We start from the raw sequence: 21946 nt of genomic DNA, 5'->3' as shown, positions 1-21946 counted from the left end.
CAGGCTATGGCTGGCAGTATCAATCTTCCTGAACAGATTTGACTCATCAGTCTCTAGATTACAACCCTTCAAAGCTCAGCGAGACCTTCTCAGGACAGCACCCATATTCAGTATGTGGTTGGCAAGGCCATAGCCATCTGTGACCTTCTAGGACCCTACTCTGAATTTTTCCCACCTTTTGCCAACAGAACTCTTTTTTAGTCCTTCAAATGCTACTTTGTGTGTAAGTGTATGTGTGTATAATTTTTGGCCTTTTTTCACATAATTTTTCATTTGCCAAGAACACTCTTCACTATTTCTAAACAAGGCTAACCTTACTCTCCCTTTCAATTTAGCTGTAACCTTCTTAGTCTGCTTCTGAACCTTCTCTACACCCTTCCCCTTAGGAGAGCACCCGCTACGTCACATTGCACACGTCCATTTATGTATCTGTCCCCCATCAGATTGTGATTAAACGTGACATCTATCCGATCATCTGTGACCTCCCTCTGTTTGGTACAGAGTAGGTCATCTATAAATATAAGGATTGAGTGGAGAAATTTGAATTTAAGCAGAGATGAGGAGGGTTATTCCTCTTTCTAATTTATCTCCAAGTGCTATTCTTTGATATGATATAATTTCCCCTTTACAAAGGCCTTCTCAAACCCTTTACTTCTATTTGGATCTCTTGATTTCCACAGAACCTTCACCGAAGTCCAAGGTCGAGGTTAGAGTACAATTGTGCCCTCTTGTGGCACAGTTGTGGAGAATGCTGGCCATCAAGGTGGCAGACTACCTGTCTTTGAATCTCTCCTTGCCAGCCGTGAAGTCTTGGGCTTCTTCCCTGCCTAGATTTCCACATGGCTAAAATGAGAATAACAACAGCAATAAAAAAAGCAACAACTACCTCGCAGAGTTAGGTAGTCACTTAGTGGAAGTGAGGGTCCATTAAGATCATCCTTGAACAGCCCCTGGCCTGGTGTTGGGCATTTGGTCACTATAATTAAATATTAACTATTATTCTCAGTCCAGAGACTCCCAGACCTCTAAAGAAATAATCAGCTTAGAATACACTCTTTCTGATAGAAAATTAGTGTTGGTGAGCATAATTAAGTGCAACCTTACTTCCATTTGTTCTTTTCAGCATTAAAATGTTTAGTTTGACAATATTCGCATCTAAAAGAAGTTAGTAAACATCATCATTTTGAACCTACCTGGACCACGGTCTATGGCATAAGCTTTCTTTACCTGCGAGAAAGGGACCTATCACCTTTGCTCAGACTTGATGACGGCAGGACACTCAGGAGGAACTGGAGCTCTTCATTCCGACTTGCACAACTCAGTGTGGATTGTAACTGCATAAGCCAAACAAACTCGGGTTGGGCGAGGGGACTCAGTCAGCACCTTGAACCCTGCGTGTTGACTTGGCATGGGAGTGTGGAGGCTTCACTAGTCTCAGCTCACCTCTGTGTGTGAAGTGCCTGCTGTAAAATATTGAACATGTAGAGGCAAGTCTGTCCCAGAGTGGAATCTTACATAAATAATTTATTTTTCTGTCTTCTCAGACAGCACAGCTCTCTCAAATCAGAGGAATAGTTTCCCGACTTCCTTTTGGACCAGCTCTTACCAGCCCCCACCTGCACCCTGTTTGGGGGGAGTTCATCCCGACTTTCAGGTCACTGCACCCCCTGGCACCTTTACAGCAGCCGACCCTAGTCCCTGGCCAGGACACGGCCTGCACCAGACTGGCCCAGCCCCTCCCCCTCCCGTGTCTGAGTCCTGGCACTACCCTTTGGCATCTCAGGTGAGCCCTTCCTACAGCCACATGCATGATGTGTACCTGCGACACCACCACCCCCACGCTCACATGCACCACCGACACCACCACCACCACCACCACCCTCACCCTTCTGCTGCATCTGCCCTGGATTCGTCCTACGGGCCCCTGCTGATGCCTCCAGTGCGAGCAGCCAGGATTCCCGCTCCTCAGTGTGACATCACAAAGACAGACCCGACGACAGTCACCACTGCTACCTCAGCGTGGGCCGGAGCCTTCCACGGAACTGTGGACATAGTGCCAAGTGTGGGGTTTGATACAGGTGAGCTGGGGGGATTCCTTTTTTCCATTAAGAGAAGAAGAGGTTAAGAAATAAATATTTTAAAATGGGGGATTTTCTAAGTACCTTGAAATATTTTTTATATGTAAGTTAAGCTTTGCCAATGTGTTTATAGAACCGAACCATTTTGCAATAATTTCTGCATTCCTGCAGAAACTGGTATGACTAGTTCATGGAGTACAGACTGAGAAAGGTCTCGGAACTTGTCTCCCATTTCTTAATCTAGTAATCTGTTCCTTTGGGCTGGAATCTCTGGCGACTGATGTTTGTAAAATATTGAGCATGTTCTTTAAATCCCCCCTGTCTGTGTGCTCTATGCTGTATGTAATGCCTGATAGCAATCATAAATAGTGTGTTTCGGTAATTTTCCCTTCTCTTCTTTCTTGTTAGGTCTTACTTGTTATTTCTATAACAAACTGCTTTCTGGATTGTAGTCCATGGCCTACTGTTTGAAAAAGATTAGAGAATATATTTTTTAAAAAATGGAATTTCCCTATCCTTTTCTTCCTTTGCCTTCTGTTTTTTCTGTCCCTCTCGTCTCCATCCCTTTTTTCTCCTGTTTCTCTCTCTGACTTTATAAAACTGCTATAAAGTTTATATTCAAGAGATTTATAAAAAATGTTAAGGGAAATATTTATTCACAGAGCAATTAGCTCCTCTCTGGAATTCACTAGTTCTGAACATCATGGTGTTAAATGTTTGTACTTGGTTTTTGGAGCAGACTAGTCATATTAATAGTATTAAGAGTGCTGCCTAACAAGACCAGTCTGGGCAGTGGTTACATCCTCAGAGTCTACATTCCAAAGTCACCCACCATCACCTCCAGCCCCAGGTTCTTCTCCTTGGAAGACTTTATGACATATTAGAACTTTCTGTCCAAAAGTTTAAAGAAACTCCTCCTTTTCTTATTTTTACTGTAGTGTTCAGGATCTTTAAAGTGAGAGATGGTTCACAGCAGAGAGTGCCTTGGAATAATAAATGCCCAGCATTAAGTGGCATTCATTCTGACATGAGTCAACAGCCTTACTCTGGTTACTGGGTCTGCACTGAGCTTTCCAACTATGGTCATTGCCTGGTCTCACCCATTTCAGCTTCCTCTTGGGTCTCTGGGTTCAAACATCTTTTCTAAACAAACTATCAGGGGACTTGGTTCTCTCTCTCTAGGAGAAGAGCATGTGATGGGGCAAACCGCCACAGGCTTCCATTCTTCCTTAGCCGTATACTAGCAGAAGGATGGCAACTCTTGGGTTGTTGGATGCCTGGGGCCAGATCTGACTAGAGACCCAAATTGGTAGCTGCCATCATGGGTAGCCAGTTTCTGGAGGCTATTTCCTATCTCCCTCCCATGGTACCTATGTGGCCAGAGGTAACAGTGTCCTTATTAGCAAAGGAGATGTTCTCTCCTTTCTTAGTCACATTGGGCTGCTGTAACAGAATACCATACACTGGGTGGCTTAAACTACATTTAATTTTTACCGGTTTGGAAGGTGGTAAGTCCAAGATCAAGGTTCTGGCACTTTCAGTGTCTGGTGAGGATCTATTTTCTGGTTCCTAGACACTGTCTTCTCAGTGCTTCCTTACATGGCATAAGGGACAAGGGAGCTCCCTGGCATCTCTTATAAAGGCATTAATTCCATTCATGAGGGTTCCGCCCTTAAGACCTAATTACCTACCAAAGGCTCCACCTCCTATTAATAGTATCACATTGGGCATTAGGATTTAACCTATGGACTTTAAGAGGACAAAAACATGAAATCCAAAGCATTCCCTATGTGCATAACATAAAGATGGAAAATGGATGTGATTGCTTGTTGCCCTCTGTTTCCAATTCTCTGTTCATTTGTAGTTGTCAACTTTGGTGTAAGCCTGATTCACTAACGCATTGTTCAGAATTTTAGCTTTAAATAGTTTGGGGGGGATGAAAGTCACCCTCCTAACTTTTGGAAGTGGAGGAGAGAGTAGTTTTGTTCTCTTTGAGTTATGAATTAACATTGTTGAGTACCTACTATATAAGATATTGCCAGAGGTACTTTATACGTATTTTCACTCCTAATTCTTAAACTAATTCTGAAATGGGTCTTCTTTGATTCATTTACAAATAAGGAAACATTAGTTTTTCTGTCTGAAAATTTCGTAAATTGTAAATACCCAATTCCTCTCCAAGGAATTGCTATGGCAGCATCTCCCCATATATGTATGTATACTAGACTATTATTGGTTTAGACCGTTAGACTATTAATGGTTAATAATGATAAATGAAGATTGCATATGTTGGACTTATGCAATGCTACTCTTTGTTGGTGTGGGTTTAGGAGAATGATCATGATTCATCCTTGTCTCATAGTTTTAATCTAAATAAAAAACGAAGGCAAGGGAATCCATGAAATAAAGATCAGATTGTTAGTATAATCAATGATCAGGTTAAATTGGAGATCCTAGATTAGGTTTACTGTTCCAACTCCACTTTGTAGTGTCTTGGGCTAAATTTAGATCCTGAGAGATGCATGCCTAGGAAAAATCTTAGAGTTCAGAGAATATTCCTATAGACATCTTCTTGGTCATACAATCTGGAGCACCATTACCGTGAAAAGAAATCTGAGAAGCATAATATGAAGTATGGTGCTGGGGTGCTTACCACGCAGTTGGCAGTAGCAGGTAGAGTGTGTACTCCTCTGTATGGGGGTTGGCCTAGAAAGAGAGGAAGAGGCTGAGCTGTGAGAGCTCATTTTCTTCTCCTAACTAAGGCATCACATTAAATATCATATCTCTCTTCTTGGAGAAGAGTTAGAGAGGAGGGTTTTAGGTCAGTTTGCTGAAGAAATAGACTTTAAGATGCAGATTTGATTGAACACAATTCATGGGGTAATGTTCTCGGGATAACAACTTTGGGATGCGAGAACTGGGTAGGAGATGTTTCATTGTGATTAAGTTTAGCCGAGCCTTAGTTGATTCTACAGGGAGTTCTGGAGCTCGGATGGCTTCTTATAATTATCCTGCCTTAAGTCAAGATGGATTCCTGCATTGACTGGTTGCTGGATAGATTAGCCTATGGAAAGGGGGCACTACAATAAGCAGGATGGCTTTACACAGATGAAGGCAATTCCTGAAGGGAGAAATGACTGAAAGTCATGAGCTGCCAACGGGAGGGAAATGAATGGGTCAACCCAGTGGAAAGGGAACAGTGGCCCATCGCAATATCCACTATAGTGGGACAAAAAAGAGTAGCAGTTCCTCTTCCACTTATCTACTTATTTAATGACAGAAGTTTTTGTGTAACGGGCAAAAGCTAGGTAGTTGAGATGAATGAGAGATGGGTTCCTCTACCCGATCAATGCAATCTTGACTTGACCGTGCAGCCAAAATCAGAGGCTCAGCTCAGGACTTAGCATCAAATGTCGAGTGGCAACTGGGCAGCAGAGAGAAGAGCCTGCATTCAGGTGAGACAGGCATAAAACATCTCAAAATTCAGGGACATTCCATTAGGAGATAAACTAATGCAACCATTCTGAGAACAATTTGATAAAGGATATGGCATTTTCATCAGTAGGGGAAAGGTTTAATAATTTTAGATGCATTTTTATTTTGCAGCCATCTGTAGGAAATCTGACCAAAGAAAGTTGTAGAGTGTCATGTGTGATGAAATCTAAGGGTCTGAAATTTTTCTATAAAGGCCCTGATAGAGATATTTAATACTTTGCAGGGTCATACTTTCTGTCACCATGACTGAGCTTTGCTTTTGTAGTGTAGAAGCAGCCACGGTGCAAACTTAAATAAATGAGGATGGCTGTGTCCCAATAAAATTTTATTGATGGACACTAAAATTTGGATTCTGCATACTTTTTGTGTGTCATGGAATGCTACTTTTTTATTCCATTTTTCTCCATCATTTAAAAATGTAACCCATTTTTTATACTGAGCTCATGGGCTGTATCTATAAGCAGACAAGGGGCCTGGTGTGGCCTATGGACTGCAGTTTTCTGACCTCTGTCTAGTCCTGTGTATGTAATTTTTATCTACCTGTACGAGCACACACATGTGTGCACCTGAACTTCCTCCATGAAAATTATCTAGAAGTATGTACCCCCAGTATTAATGATTACCGGTCATTAGTAATTAGTGGGCATCAAGCTTTAAAGAAAGACTGATTTTAAAAGCCCGCCTCTGTCACTGACTAGCTACAGGATTTGGGCAAAGTACTTAACCTCCTGGATACCTCGACTTACCTTTCAAAGATGCCTTATGGTCGTTTTGAGGATTAAATGAGTTTAAAAAGTGAAACAGTTAGAAATGTGCCCTGCGTCTTAACAGAGTGTCTTAATAGACACTCTATAAATGCAATCTACAAATGCTAGCTACAAAAAGGAAAGGTGAACAGACCCTTATTCCTTTTAGCCTTTAAATTATTATTATTGAGATATATATCTTATGTCATATATTACATCATTTAAAAATGTACAATCCAGTGGATTTTAGTATGTACACAATGAACGTATCTATCAGCTCAACAAGAGATGCCATGTCTCTCAGGAGTCACTCCCAGTTTCTCTCCCTCCACCCCATGTGCCCTGGCAACCATTAATCTGCTTTCTCTCTGTATGCATTTTCTTTCTCTGGACAGTTCATATAAGTAGTTGTACAATATGTGGCCTTTTGCACCTTTCTTCTTTCACTTAGCCTATGTTTTTAAGATTCATCCATGTGGTATGTGTCAGAACTTTACTCCTTTTAGAGTGGATACTATGCCATTGTATGAATATACATACCACATTTTGTTTAACAATTAATCGGTTTGTTTCTGTCTTTTGGCTAATAATAATAGTACTATGATGAACACTCATATACAAGTTTTGTTCTTAATTCACTTAAGTACATACCTGAGGGTAGAATTTGAGACAACTTCACTTTTATTTTATATATTTCTATATTTCTTGATATTTTCAAGGGACATTTAATATATCTGCAATTAATTTAAAAATATTGCACAATATATAGCAATAGAGTTCTGAGGTTTTGCAGGTAAAATTATTCCATGACAATTAAGTGAAATGGTCTATCTTCTCTGAAGGTCCCAAGCTGGGGCTAGAAGAGTGTGGTGGCTGAGGCATAAAATCTGAAGAAACACTCATTCCCAGAGTCCTGCCTCTATGTGCCTCCTTAAATTTGGCACCCAGGGTACCTCACTTGCCTTACCCATGTCCCGGCTCTGTTTTGGGTCAGGCCTGATTTGCTTTCACGTATTCCTCCCTTTTTTGAATGGATATTACATTTCTGTTGATTAGATTGCAGGGCATCTGCATCTGCCCTCCTCATGAAAATCTTCATCTTTACCAAAATGCTGCTATCCCAAATCCCACATTAGGCTTTTCCCATTCCTTTTAAAAATCTTAAAGCTGGGTTTCCTGGGAACAGTAGGCTCAGCATGTGAAAATTTGAGCTTAATTAAAAAAAAAAAAAAGGTCCATGTTGAAATGAACTGGTTAACATTGCCTACTACATACTTCTCTTTGAGGTCATAGTTCACTTTAGTATGGAAAAGGTTATTATCCATTCTTTAGCAAAGAAATATATTAAATTTTAATAGGAGATATTTTTACCGTGATGTTTTCATGTGCATATTTTGTTTTTAACATACTTACTGATTTCGCATGGAATGGTCTTTGGGAAATGCTATTTAACTTGTTTTTTTTCCCATAACAAAAACCAGAGTTTTTAACTTTTATCAGGGACTTTCACCTTAAATTAAGCTACTGTAGAAAGGTAGGTTAAGAAGGGTAGGTGGGGCCAGAGATGAATGCCTAGAAGGGTGAGATGAAGAAAGAGGGGGTCCAGAGTGCGGAGTGCTAACTTCGGTTGGCTCAGGGTGTTGTACAAGGGTGTTGTGTCAGGAGGAAGAGACCTGAAGGTGGACAGACTCGTGATTGGAATACAACATATTATTAGATATGCGTGTGTGAACTCAAGAATATGCCTCTTCCTATCGTGCTCAGATTTTGTTTTTGTGATGACATTAAGTACATTCTGACCTCCTATTCATCTTTCATTGGCCATAACTATTTTACTGACATGCTGACATTCTTATTCCCTGTTATTGCCAATAATTTACCTAAAATAAGACTTAAAATGTTCCATCTCACAGTCAGTTTGAATTAATTCTTTCAAGTAAAGATTTGTTAATGAAGGTTTTTTTCTACTGAAATAAAAAGTTGCTTTGTTTATAACTTCTACTTCATCCACTGAATTTCAATTTACCAAAAGGAAAAGCAGTTATGCTTTGTGGTATGATGACTTTTTTGTAAACACAAGCTGCTCATGGCTTGAGATCGTTTTCATCTCTAGATCCACAGATTTATTTTTCTTAGGATCCCTCATGTTATTTTAGCTACAATTTTGTTATAATTTTTTTTTATTTTGAGGAATGTCACAATTCTTCAGTATACAACGCACATAAACAGGAGTTGAGATACACGTATTTGTTTTGTTAACATGCATTTAAATAGGCTAAAATTAGCACCCCCCCCCCCAAATAACATTCTGTGTTATGACCCAGGTTCAGGAAATATGGCGGTAAAAGGGAATTAACGTGAGGATGATGTACCTCTGGCTTTTCAAGATATTTATCATGTAAACATTGGCTATACATTCACAGAAATAGTAGATTGGGTGACTGAATCTACTATTGGGTAGATTCTGCCCCACGTAGAATTGGGTGATTCTGCCCCACGAGGTTATTAGAGCCAGATATTAAACACCGTCTGGTTCATTTCTCACTAAGAACCATAATTTCAGCTTTGAAGTGAAATCAAGATTATGTATCATAGAATGGGACACTGATTCTTGCTAGACAGAGAAAAATAAACCTACAATAGCTACTGGATCTACAAATTACTAAATGCAGGCCATGAAAATTTCAATAAGTACAGGAAGCTATGTTTCTAAGTATTCTCTCAGGTGTTGAGCCAGAAATTGAATTATTTCTGAAGAAACTTTCATATCAATGTGCTTGATAAACCTGTGAATAGACATTTTCTGATAAGAAACTGGAAAAGTTTTTGAGGACTAAAGTTTGACAATAGCCAGGAAGCACTGGACCCCGGTGGAGAGGTTTGGAGCACACCTGTCCTCCTCATTGGTGCCTTTTGGAGACACTTGGTGTCTGCCTACAGCATAAAGGCCTAGTTGCCTTGCATGGTTTTCTGGATTTTTTATGATATAAAACTGGTAAAATACATTAAAAAATTTTGGCTTATTCTGAATCTTTTAATCTGAATGTTTTGTGAAAAGGCCATCATTTACAAATCATAAAATTGTATTTTAATGAACCTTAACTCATAATTATTATTGCCTTAAATTATTATATAGTGTTCGCTTTAAAATAGATGAATTAAGCTATCTCAGTATTTAAGATATTGTGATCAATTTTGCTCAATACTATACAGATGCTTTACATTGCTCTTTGTACATAGAAACGTACCTAGCTTTGTTTTATCAAATACAAGAAATAAAAAAGCAGGGAGAAATTAGCTATGCACTAGAGCAGCAAATAGAGAGAAAGTTTCCTTCCAGGAAGGAGGGTTGGACATCAAGTCACAACTTGCTTTCCCATCCAGCCGCTGACAAGGTTGATCCATCTCCCTAGATCACATCTCAAGACCCATGCCTTCTGGTAGGTGATCTGATGCTGACAAGCCTGGGCAAGAAATATTGTGATTGTTTTTAAGTTCTCAGAATAACCATGCTGAACTAGTTTAACACCTCCTTTTGAAACGTCACTAGTTTTAGATGTCATTGAGGATAGTAAGGGAATTAAAATCATGGAGCTTTAGATCTAATAAGCTCCTGGAAATTATTTCCCTCTCTGATCATATACATTGGCCAAAAAAAAAAGAGACTAAAGGAAACTGAGAGTTACTAACCTAATGTACTTGAATATTTACTTCGTATCATAACACTCCCATTCCAGACTTTAAGATGAGAGAGAGAGAAAGAGAGAGTTGTGGTAAATTTGGAGAGAAATCATTGGAGAGACACAGTAATAATTCACAGGATAATACAATTTACATGGAATATAAAGTACTAAGGTATTTTTCACCCTGGAGAAGACATCAAAGTAGCATGTTGAAGGTGGCTAAGTACAAAGTTTCTCTCCCTTTCACACCACTTTACCATTGAGCATATATATTTGTTTTTGCAATTCCGAAGGTTCTGGGGTTCATTGAAGTTTATCCTGACATTAGTAGTGATTTTTATAAGTGAAGAAGTGAGGACATTTTCTGGAGTGGTGTTGTAGGACAGATGAGTTTACTTCTAATCATCTGATTTCAGCAGTGAGACACATTAAATGGCATTGGATAGAAGCCAGCCCTAGGACACTGTCATTTCTCCATGGCAGTTTTACTGTTCAGTAAAGGTTTATGGATTTCTGGATACTTACCTGGAGGGCATTATCTGAATTTTGATAGTTAAAATGTCACGAGGCAGTAGTTGCTGATTAAAAAATACTAGGCAGAAGTTTTATGAACTAATACTTTCTCTGGACTTTTAAAAAGCTTCAGTAGCAGTAAAGACTCTAGTAATTAACAACCAAATTTTTTCACACTTTGTGCAAAACTTTTTCATTGCCTTAATGTCATAAATCTGTTTTTTACTGAGAGAAAATAATCACCAAAGATGTGCTAAAATATTTATGCACTCTTGAATGGCATTAGCTGTCCAGGGCACATGTTCAGAATGACAATTTCGTGATCAGAAGGGTAATGGGAACCATCTTTGAGATGCATGTGAAAGGCCAGGAGATCCCAGCCAGAGAGTGAGATCTGCATGAAAAGGACCTGGATGGTGAATCAGAGAGAGAGATGCATTCCAGAGCGCTGCTGTCAGTGTTGAGTATCCATGGCTGGATTCTGCAGGACCTTAATGAAATTCCACGGCTGTCCGAGAGCCCTGCGGATCTTATCCAGGCTCTCTTCTGGGCCTCTGTCCACAGAGTGGTGCCATATGTCACGATGCCCAAAGCATGGGATTTTCCCTCACAGATCTTCTTCCTACCTAACATGACAACCACGGGAGCTTTCTGAGGGAGTCCTCATGTTTTAGGATGTATTTGTTTAATAATATAAATAGCTACATGTGTATGCATGTGTATCAGTTTGAATCCCCGTAAAATACATTCTTCCTTTAGGGAAAATGCTATTTCTCATACATTGCTCATAGAAAAATAAGTTAGAAGGTTTTTAAGTAAGTAAACCAGGAATGCATTGCAATTTGAAATACTCATAAACTTTGGCCCTGTGAGTTTGTACCGCATAAATAAGTGCAGCTGTGTATGAAGATATATGCACGACATTGTTTATTGTGACAATGTCCACAGTAGCAACAGGCCAGAATCAAGTGACTGCCATGAAGAAGGAGATCTATTAGTGAATTATGTTCTTGTGGTATTGCTAACTACAAAAAATAAAAAATACAGAAGCACATGTATGCACTTCTTGTCAAAAATGGATGACAAGATATTCTTTATGTATGTGTGTCTGTGTGGTGTGTGTACATGTACCTATAACTTAATAAAAGCAAAGAAAACTAGTTTGTCAACATGTGTTTCCTTTTAGGACTGCAGATATTGGGGTCACTGATTTGAGTTTAAAGAGGAGAGAAAGGTTTAGAACAAAAAATCATGTACAAGGTCTGTCCAGAAAATATCCAACCACACATTATGAAAAATAGAGACAGTTACTGAAGAAGATACAAGATACAAGAAACATTGTACATAGGACAATTATGCCTCAGTCCCCTTCAAAGTAGGCACCTTGGGACCTTACACAGTTCTCCCAATTGCCATCAGCTGCCCTTTTGTATTTTCCTGAATCTTACCTATGGCCTAAAATCTCTTCCCTTTCAAAGGTAATTTTAGTTTTGGGAAAAGCCAGAATTCACAAGTCCCCAGATGTAGGCTATAGGGAAGCTGAGTCACCTGAGTGATTTCATGTTTCGCCAATAGACTGCACGAGATGTGATGCATGAATGGGCTGTTATGACAAACCTGCTAATCACCACTTGCCCATAGCTACGGCCTTCTGAATCATTCAAAAAGTTTCTGCGGAGGAATGTTCAAGCTTTACACAAAATTTGATGCAGATTCTTTGCTCTACTAAGTCATTTTGAATGTGACGGCTACACAGTGCACATGCTCAGTCAGTGTCATCTGCTGCCCCCACTGACTAGTCACAAGTCATCACTGTTCATGCATGTGCATTCCAGTCCACTTTCCTTGGCTGCGGGTTAAATGGATGACCAAACCCTTCTCATTATAGAAACAATGGTTGGACATTTCCTGGAAAGACCTCATATATGTATGTTTTTATGTATGTATGTATGCATGTGCATATGTATGTGTGTGAAACAGAAATAAGTGCACAAACAGGGAGGAAAGAGAGTTTATTTTATTAATAATTAATTTGCACCCTCAAATCACTTAGGGACTCATGGAAATAATAGCCAAGATAGAGAACTTTACAGAGATGTAGAAATGTATGTCCAGAGATGTGAATGGGCAAAGCAGAGGGACAAAAAAAAAAAAACATCTGGGACCCATATTGCCACTTAGCTGTATTATATCGAATAAGTCTCAAAACCTCTTCCTTAGATGAAAAATGAAAATGATATGCCCTACTTTGACACAACTGGGAGATTTCATGAACCAACGCCCATGCTTGTGTTTTCTAGATGGTGATACATGATGCAGAACTAAAGCTCTCATTATTCTTAATAACTATGGGCATTTCACACAGAAAAAGAAATTCATGCTGTAGATCATCATAGCATCATTTCAAGATGCTTGCTTTAAATGCCTCTGCTACTTCCCTATTGTATATAACTTAATTCATATCTGTGTTGGAGCTGAATTTCCTAGTAGTGGTGTTAGCTGGTATTGGCCATACATTGACAACTGGGTGCTTTTTCTTGGTTGGGCAGAGGTGGGATTAAGCATAATATAAGGATTTGAAGAGTTATCGAGATGTACAGCGTCAAGACATTTTAAACCTGGTTTTCTCTAGAGCAAACACTGCCCGGCATGGAATGAGAGGGCACTAAAACCTCTCCCACGAGCTTATGCCTTGCCAAGATGTTTGTTCTCATCACTCATGAAAGGTCCAACTGAAACTATGTGCAGATCAAGGAAGTTAGACTAAGGAGATACCTATTCACCCAAACTCTATTAATACTTGCTAATTTTTAAAAACTGTGAACTAAAAATTGACTCATTCTCCATGTGAGTATTAATTTTGTAAACAAGTTTTTATAGATAGCTCTCTGATTTCTTTTAATTGCAAGAAAATTGCAAGCAATGCCTTGATTGCTTCTTAAAGGAGTTGTCATCAGTTAGCTGTATTTGAGACTGGGGACTTTTCCAAACTGTCCTGTCTTCCCAGGAGGAACTTACATGCTCACCTGAGAGAGCAGTTATAGAGATTAAAAAATAAAACCCAACAACTCCTGGATAATTCTAGCGTGACTCCAAATGGGGAATCATTCAAAGCATTAAAAGGCCTGTTTTAGGAGTCAGTGACTTTTGTATCACCAAATTATTTTTTCAGGAATGCTTTACTATTTCTCATATCACATATAAGGGTACATCTAAAAGAAATAACTCAAAAGAAGAAATCTGTTTTAGAACTTGTCCCTAGACAATTTTACATTAGCTTTCAACAGGCTGCAAAGATTATCCACAAAAATTCTATATGCCCTGTGGAATTTATAGACTCTTTATTCTCTTTCAGCCTGCCTAACTCTTCTCTTATTGTTCTATTTATCGATAATATAAGGTTTCACAAACAGTTGTCTGTGGTCAACATGTTCTGAATTCCTTGGCAAAAGATGACCAAAAAAAGTCTTGCAGGAGATCATTGAGAGGCAAAATGCGCTGATTTTCATTTGAATACAGCCCTGATATACTGGAGATTTAACTTCATAATTTGTGTCAACCACAAGCATGTGTTATAATACTTATTTTCATGGCTGCTTTGTTTGAACAGTATCAGATGATGTTTAGTATCCTCCCAATCATTGAAGTTCTATTTACGTTTTCTTGGATTAGGCAGACTTTTCTGGATAATGTCAGAGAGCAAGCTCATGAAAAATGACTGATGTCAATGTAGAATTGATGTATACGCAACATACCTCATTCTTACTGAATATTTTCCGATATGTTTTGATTTAATGGAGAGCCTTATTACTTAAACCAAGCAGGCATAAGATAGATTTGTATTTCTGTAGTTCTAAAGTAATTTTAAAATTTTTCGTATCTTTAAACCACTTGTACTCCCAGATGAAGTGATTCCTGTGCTAGTGTTGTGTCTCTAATTGTGTTTGTGTGGAGAGCAGTGGATCCAGATTAGCTCTTCCTCTGGTTGGATTATCTATTTTCTGGATCATAAAGCTGTCACTGCATAACCTAGAAACCTCTTTAAAGATGCATGTTTGGCTGCATTTGTTTTCCAACAGATGTCTGGATAGTTAGAATCTCTTGAGAGTACTATAACTTGTGGTTTCAGTTACAATAAGTGATCCAAGCATTTTTTGGATTTTCTCCTTTCCAGTTCTGGGAGAAAATCTGTAGAAGAAATTACAGAGGGTTTTCCATTTCACTCTTCTACACTCTTCTACCCCTTTTTTCTTTATTCTTTGTCTCTGTCTTCAAAGTTTCTTTATATCTGCTTTTTGAGGCTGAGGTCAGTGAGTTGGTGAGCAGTGTCCACACCCCACGTGTCACCTCCTCATCCCAGGCTTCTTTTACCCAAGAGGCTACCACACTGACATGCAAATTTTGAGCGTGGCAAATTGCCACCATGATCAAAAACAACCTAACTCTGTGATTTGCATTTTATATAGTCTAGAAAGGCAATCTTAAAATGACATTCAGATTTGTAATTCCACGTCCTGAGGCTTAAAGTCCTTGCCCATTTCCCCTCCAGCAGGGCATTTTAGCATGCACAGGTCTGAGGAAATGGGTGCTGCTAAAGGCACAGGCTGCAGATTACGTGCAGGAGAGCGTCGTGGTTGTGGAGGGAGTCAAGTTCTGTAGGACAGACAGACTACGGTGGCTTGCTGTCTAGTCCGGGAAAACAGCAGCAGTGGGAAACACCTGGGCACTGCCCTGATTCTCCCCTGCGCTGTTCGCCTCAGGTATGCAGGTGCTGTGCTTCTTACAATAACTGAGTAATTTATGGTCTACTAGTAGCATCAGGTATGGTGGGTTTTATGTTTCTACTCCTCTTTTGAATGTGAATTTAAAGATATTTTGACAAGTTCAGGCAGTTTTCACCTCATTGTTTCTGACAGTACGACTACATGAAGATTTTAAGTCCATCTAAATGTGCCTGGAGGAAACATCTTCATACGCAGAGAAATCTTCCTCTGCTAATAAATTATTAGACCATCAGAGTTGGGAGCTTTTATTATTGTTTTGGTGTGTAAGCGTTGTAATGGTAAGAGAGTGGCAGTAATTCAAGTGTCATAATAAATTTAATCTATTTTCTGTTCAAGAATACATCTTATTTGGAATAACTTTAAAAAAGAATTTTTGTTCACCATTTAAATATTAAGTATAAAGGTACTTAGTACTCATCAAACTGGAACAAAGTATTTTTAATATATGAAAAAAGGTTAATATATCTAATATACAAAACACTTAGAAATCAAGGAGGAAATTAATTTCTTGAAAGTATAGAAAATTGGCCAAAGATAAAATAGAAAGAAGTTCCATAATCACATAATGTTCAGCTTCAGTAATGCTGGAAGGAATACAAATTGAAATAATTAAGTACCTTTATTCTGTAATAATGATAAATAATACAGAAATGATTATTGTTACAGACTTCCTGAAACATCTAGGATCCACAATGAAATATGTAAATACAAATATATATAAGTGCTTGTGTTTAGCAAGCATAGTTTCAGGAATTTATCTTGTCTACTACAATATTCACACAAGTAACATATGCACACATTTATACATGTATGTGTATTCAAATGATGTAGATTTATAGGGAATTATGTAGCTTACGGTATAGGGTATGATGGATATTGTGCAGCACTTCCAAAGGGTTTATCTACATATCCCGGTATGGAATGGTTTTCTAAGATAATATTGCTGGTGAAGTTAGCATTGCCATAAGCACAGTATAAAGAGCAGTGTGAGTGTGTGTGCACATCCAAAAAGTACCGAGCAAGTTGTTTGCTGACAGAATATAACATAGAACTTTTACTTTCTAATTATTCCATAACTTGATTTTTAAACAAGGAATTTATGATATTTTGAAATAATTTTTAAAAAGATGTTTTAAAAAAGAGTAGAGAGGGTCTCCATGGTGATTAAACAGGATCTATCTTGATAGGCATTTGAAATGAAATCATGGCTCTTCAATTGGGTTGCTCTTACTCTTATTTTTCCCTCAATGTTAGTGGTAAAGTGCTACCCCCACCTAGATCTTATTTAGAAATTCTTAACTAGCCTTTAAATCGATTGTCCCAGGGCTCAGACACACAAACCCAGTTGTATGATCATTACCAGTGATAATCTTATAAAGTAAGAGAAGATGATATGACTGTCTCTAGCATCACTTCATTTGTGGTCATTTCTCATTGTGTCAGAGTTAGAGGTCGAGTTATTGGTGAGGGTCACATACTTTGATATAACATCCAATACGATGTTGTATATATTTATATTTATAATGAATATGACATGTCTTTACTAAGGCAGAAATGAAGCAGGGATTCATTTTTTGAAACGTAGGAATAATCTGCCAGCTCATGATCTAATAAACACACTGATACAAAGGGGTTTCTAGAGTCTTCTTAATTATGAGATTAAAAGCTATATTTGTTTATTTGAGTACTTTCTTTACTTTCAGATCATAAAATAGTCTACCCACACTTTCTAGTTTTATGTTTCTATTTTTCTTCTTTTTATATCAACAGCATGTTCCTTGGTGTATGTCTACCATATTACCTTTTTTATCACCAACAATAAAATTAATTGGAAACACATTCAACATACTTAAGAGCTATAGTCAAGGGTGTTGTAGAGTGACTATGCTTTCTTAGAAGTTGGATGTGATTTTCTAGTGGACGTGACTGACAATTAAACAATCTCTAAAACTCTGATGTGCCAGTGTATAGCTTTTTCAGCAACTCAATTTATTTTTACTCAACAGCAGAAAACCTAACCTCATCAATCCTGAGTATTCTTACCTTAACCCAATGATATCTTTATTGAGTTTAGTTTACAACAATTTACCATTTAGTGATAAAACTTCTTTTCAGATTCTTCCCTTACTTTCTCCCTGGGAGTTGTCTTTCTATTCCTAGAGTTAGTCACATAACAAACGTTGTCAAATAAGAGGCTGCTGTGTCATTTCTGGCCTTGTCATTTCAATACTATTCTGGCCTTTGTTTCTAAGTATATTCCCTCCTGCTATTTTGCCTCCCTATCTATTCTCTGTACTGCGTTCCCCCTATTTAACTTGAGTTCAGCTTCTTAGTGTTTGGCATCCTTCAAGATACCCAGACCATTGCTTCTACCATGGGGTATCCACATCATAGCTATGGAACATACTAACAAGCTCACCAGAACTGTTTCCAAGTTAATATCTGTACCCTTCTCAGAGAGCCCATGGATAATTTAGGATCCAGGGAGGGGGGATTCTCCAGGCTTTTCGTCCTTGATATATGCCGTTGGTTTTGATGCCAGATACACCCTGTTGTTCTCTCTCCTTCCTATTCCTAGAGTCATTTGCAAAAGTTGAATCTGTGAGGCTATTGCCACCCAAAAGTCTCAGTGAGAAAATAAGGAAAAGGGTTACAGTGCCTTGTTAAACAGGCAGATTCTTCAAATTTTAAAGGGAGATCATATTATGATCTTCCATGACCAATATTTCTTTCTACTTCTAATTATCCTTAATTTCTTTGTCATGTTCTTACTTCCTTTGCACTCTCTCTGGGTCTAGATTTTTTTGTTTTGGTCAGGTGGTGCTGGTGAGGGAAAGGCAGGGAGGAACTGGGTCTGTGGGCTCACATTTCCTTGTAGGTTTTCCTCCTAGCCGAGTGCCAGACTCTGGACCTCTGAAGCCGCAGTGTGATGTCTTTGTTTTCAGGTCCATTTCTCACAACCACCTCACAGGCCACATGGCCAGCTCACATCTTCAGTGTTCACACGGGGGAAGTTTGAGGGGGTGAATATCATAAAAACATTTCAGTTAATATGACATACTGTGTTGCATGGTCAAAATACGTAGTTTCCATCTGAAGTATAACAAGCTACTGTGTAAACATTTACTAAGTCTTAGGACAATCACTGCAGATACATAGTTTAAAGAATCACCAAGACAGCTATTTTGTTAATCCTGATATCAGATCTGTTAAATAAGAAGAGTTTCAAAACAGTGCGAAAGGAATATAAAAATGCATGAACATTTCCTTGAATTGATTTGATGAAATAATTTTGACTTGGGGAGTAAGGGAAGTATAGGCTAGTGTCACGGCCTGCAGCCTGTATGGTCCAGATGGAAGGCGCCACGTATGTCAAGATCAAGACTGTGGACTCTGGCGTCAGATCACTTCATTTTCAATGCTAGCTCTATTGCCTGATAGTTGTCTAATTTTTCATAGTTTCAATTCTCTCACTTGTAAAATGGATATGGTGAGTGTCATTAAATGATATACTTCACATAAATCACTTAGCACAGTACCTGGCATGTTCAGCCTAAAGAAAATGTTCATTAATATAACTTTTATGATGTTCATTTTCCTTTCTACTGACGAGCTCACTGACTAAATGATAAAGCCAATCTGGGTTACAAATATTAAGAAGATAAATATGAGTGATTTCAACAGCCGGTGGGGAGATTTCAGAATATCTTATGAACTTATTTTATATAGGTTTAAGTTAGGGAAGTGAGAAAGCAAAAAAGCCTGAATAGGAAGAAAATCATAGCAGTGGATTTTTGTTCTGGTAAGAAAATCTAGGTAAATCCTAAATATAGGTAGATCACATTGGATCATGGGTTAATGATATATGCAGGCCACATAAAATTTATGGGTTAATAATTTCTGCCCTCTTTAACCCTTACTGGAAACACTAAATATACTGGGTAGCTTTTAAATATCCTGATCTACCCTAATCAACTAACAAAAAAATTATAGCCCTGCGTCTCTATGTTGCAACTTACTACTAGGGTCTGTTGCTTTTGGTTCATTTTCTTGTACTTTACTTATAGCTATTTTGAAATTCGTTGGGAATCGCTCTGCCTGGTTTTAGGAGTTATAACTGCCCCCCATGGCTGAGGCTGAGTGAGTGACCACCAGAATGTGCGCCACTAAGGAGATAAAGCTTGTCCCCTACCCCCTGCCCCCAGTGCTTGGTCTGTTAGTCTGTGATGAGTTGCTTCCTGGCTCTAATCCACTTAAGCTTGAAAATCTGTGATGGGGAAGGTGGTGCAGCCCTGTGCTGGCTAGAGCAGGATCCGGGTGATCAGGCCTAAGAAAGAACATGTAAAATCCTGTGAAACCTGCTTTGTTTAGAATGCTCTCCTTTAAATGATAAGGGTCCAAACAAGAAGTTGCTTCCTCAAAGTTTTATGGCTCTTTAGCTATCTGACCCTGACTGAGAATAAGCCCTCATAGTTCTTTGAATGCTATCTATTGTTTGATCCTCACCTGTATTCTTGTGCAAAATGAACCCAATAAAAGCCATTGAGGAGGGGGCTCTTGGCCCTTCCCCTTTGAGGGATTGGCCACCTTTCCTCCCCAAGCAGATCATATCTTGGTAGTTTCACTTTCATCCATGGCAGACAGACGGGGGAACTTTGTGGGCAAAGTTGCCCCCACAGAAATTTACAGGTATGAATACCCAGTAATTAAGTAAAGGTTTTATTAATGTGTCTTCACCAAGAAGGAGCTAAAACACAAGGCCACATTAGCTAATTTAAGTTCATAGATGAATTGATCTGATTTTTTAAGGTAATGCAAAAACTAGAAAACAACAACAAAAAATGAAGTTATAATGAGAAAATGCCTTATGTTATTCTGGTTGGAAAACTTAGGGCTATGTTAAATAATTCAATTCTTGTCCACAGAAAAAGGATAATGCTATTTTGAGAGTTGTATGTCTTTGCAAAGGAAACTAGGGATCGCCTTTATTTAAGGGGTGGGGGGAGACACTGAAACCACGTGATGATTCCAACACTATTCATGACTTGCGGTGATGACATTCTATAGATTGATGGAGTCTTCCAGTGTGGAAATACTGAGTCATACAGAAGATGAGACATTTTAATAATGAAAAAAATATTTATGCAGTCAGCAGATTGTCAGTTAAGGTGGTTTAGATTATAAGTCACCCAACAGAGACTATGATAGGCTGTAAATTATTCTAACCACTCAATCATTTGAAAATGTGTAAAGCAAGTTTAGAGAGAATTAGTATACCCCAAATACTCTCATTTCTTCTTTCTTCTGCTCTTTCTCCACTGTCTCTTCATCCTCTTCTTTTGAAAGGGGGGCAGGAGGGAAGCTATGGATTCTGTATCTAAACGTGATACTAGTACACATGAGAGAAAATTAAGATGGGACCAGTCTTTCTTCGGAAGTGTTGCTTTTTCCTAATGTGCAAGAGCTACAGAATGAAGACAGTGATGTGGCTCTGTTGCTTCTTTGTCTCCTATTTGTGTTCTCTCCCTTTGTGGAGTCTGTTTTGTAGATTGTTATAATGTCTCTCATCAATGACTAACTAATCATGTCTGTTTTGTAATAATAGCCATTGTTTTATAAAGTTCTTTGACAAGTTGAGACAGGAAATTAAGTCACTGCAGCTGTTTTAGTAACAATTGCAGTTGAAAACCATACTGGCTCATTTAACAGTTCTATTTCTGACATCCAGCCCAGATTTAAACACTTTTAGATCAAGGATCAAGAAGACAGACTGTGATCTTAGCACCCACACAACAGCAATCAGGTGGCATTTTGATCACTTATTTAATAGCCTAACCTTCATGTTTTGGTATTTGGTTTGAAACAAATTAAGAACACCTTGACTGGTGAGGCTCAGTGAGTTGGGTATCTTCCTGCAAAGGGAAAAGTCACCAGTTTGATTCCTAGTCAGGGCTGGGTTGCAGGCCAGTCCCCGGTTTGGGGGTGTGGGAGAAGCAACCGATGGATGTTTCTTTCCCTCTCTCTCACCCTCTATCTCTAAAAACAAACAAACAAATAAATAAAACCTCTAAAAAATAAGCAAATTATTATTCTGAATCTTTACTCTTTCAAACAGTTATGCTTCAGTTCAAAAATAAAATGAAGAAAGTGACCTTCAAAGCCATGTAAATTGAAGGAGCTATGCAAATGGCTCATATCAGAAATGAATCAGTTCACTCCTGAATACCCAGAGTCACATTTTTTGTTTCCCTATACCAAACAAAGGTTCAAACCAGAATTCAATAAACTTCTTCCTAATTAATTTAGCTATGAGTTGGAATTCATACTTGTTCATATATTTTCCTTTTGTCACTATTCAAATTTACCTGTAAATTATATTTTCTTGTTATGAAGTTTGGATTTTGGTAAGCCATCTTAAATAATTTCTAGGGGAAGAGGTGATAAAAATATTAAATTTATAAATAGAATGTAAGTTTGTGCTATTAGCTGCAAACCAACTATATCTATTTTGCTGACAATTCTAGATTCAGTTTTTAACCATATCTAATTGTTCATCATAATTTATAACACTCCCATAATGGAATACATTTCAAAATAACATAAGAATTTTTTTACTACTTTAGCCCTGGCTGGTGTAGCTTAGTGGA

General features: G+C 38.4%; 1 protein-coding gene across 3 annotated transcripts in view; it reads left to right on the top strand.

The window, feature by feature from the left end:
• VGLL3 (vestigial like family member 3) overlaps nucleotides 1-21946 on the top strand; it is a 49002-nt gene that overhangs the window by 20203 nt on the left and 6853 nt on the right. For all 3 annotated transcript variants that reach the window (XM_037130776.2, XM_037130769.2, XM_037130763.2), the window contains exon 3: nucleotides 1545-2078. In XM_037130776.2, the coding sequence (XP_036986671.2) occupies nucleotides 1545-2078 (534 nt within the window). The remainder of the gene's footprint in view (nucleotides 1-1544; nucleotides 2079-21946) is intronic.

The sequence above is a fragment of the Artibeus jamaicensis genome, unplaced genomic scaffold, assembly GCF_021234435.1.
Source record: "Artibeus jamaicensis isolate MK-2021 breed Jamaican fruit bat unplaced genomic scaffold, CSHL_Jam_final contig_3114, whole genome shotgun sequence".
NCBI lineage: Eukaryota > Metazoa > Chordata > Mammalia > Chiroptera > Phyllostomidae > Artibeus > Artibeus jamaicensis.
This window is presented reverse-complemented; position numbering and strand designations above follow the sequence as displayed.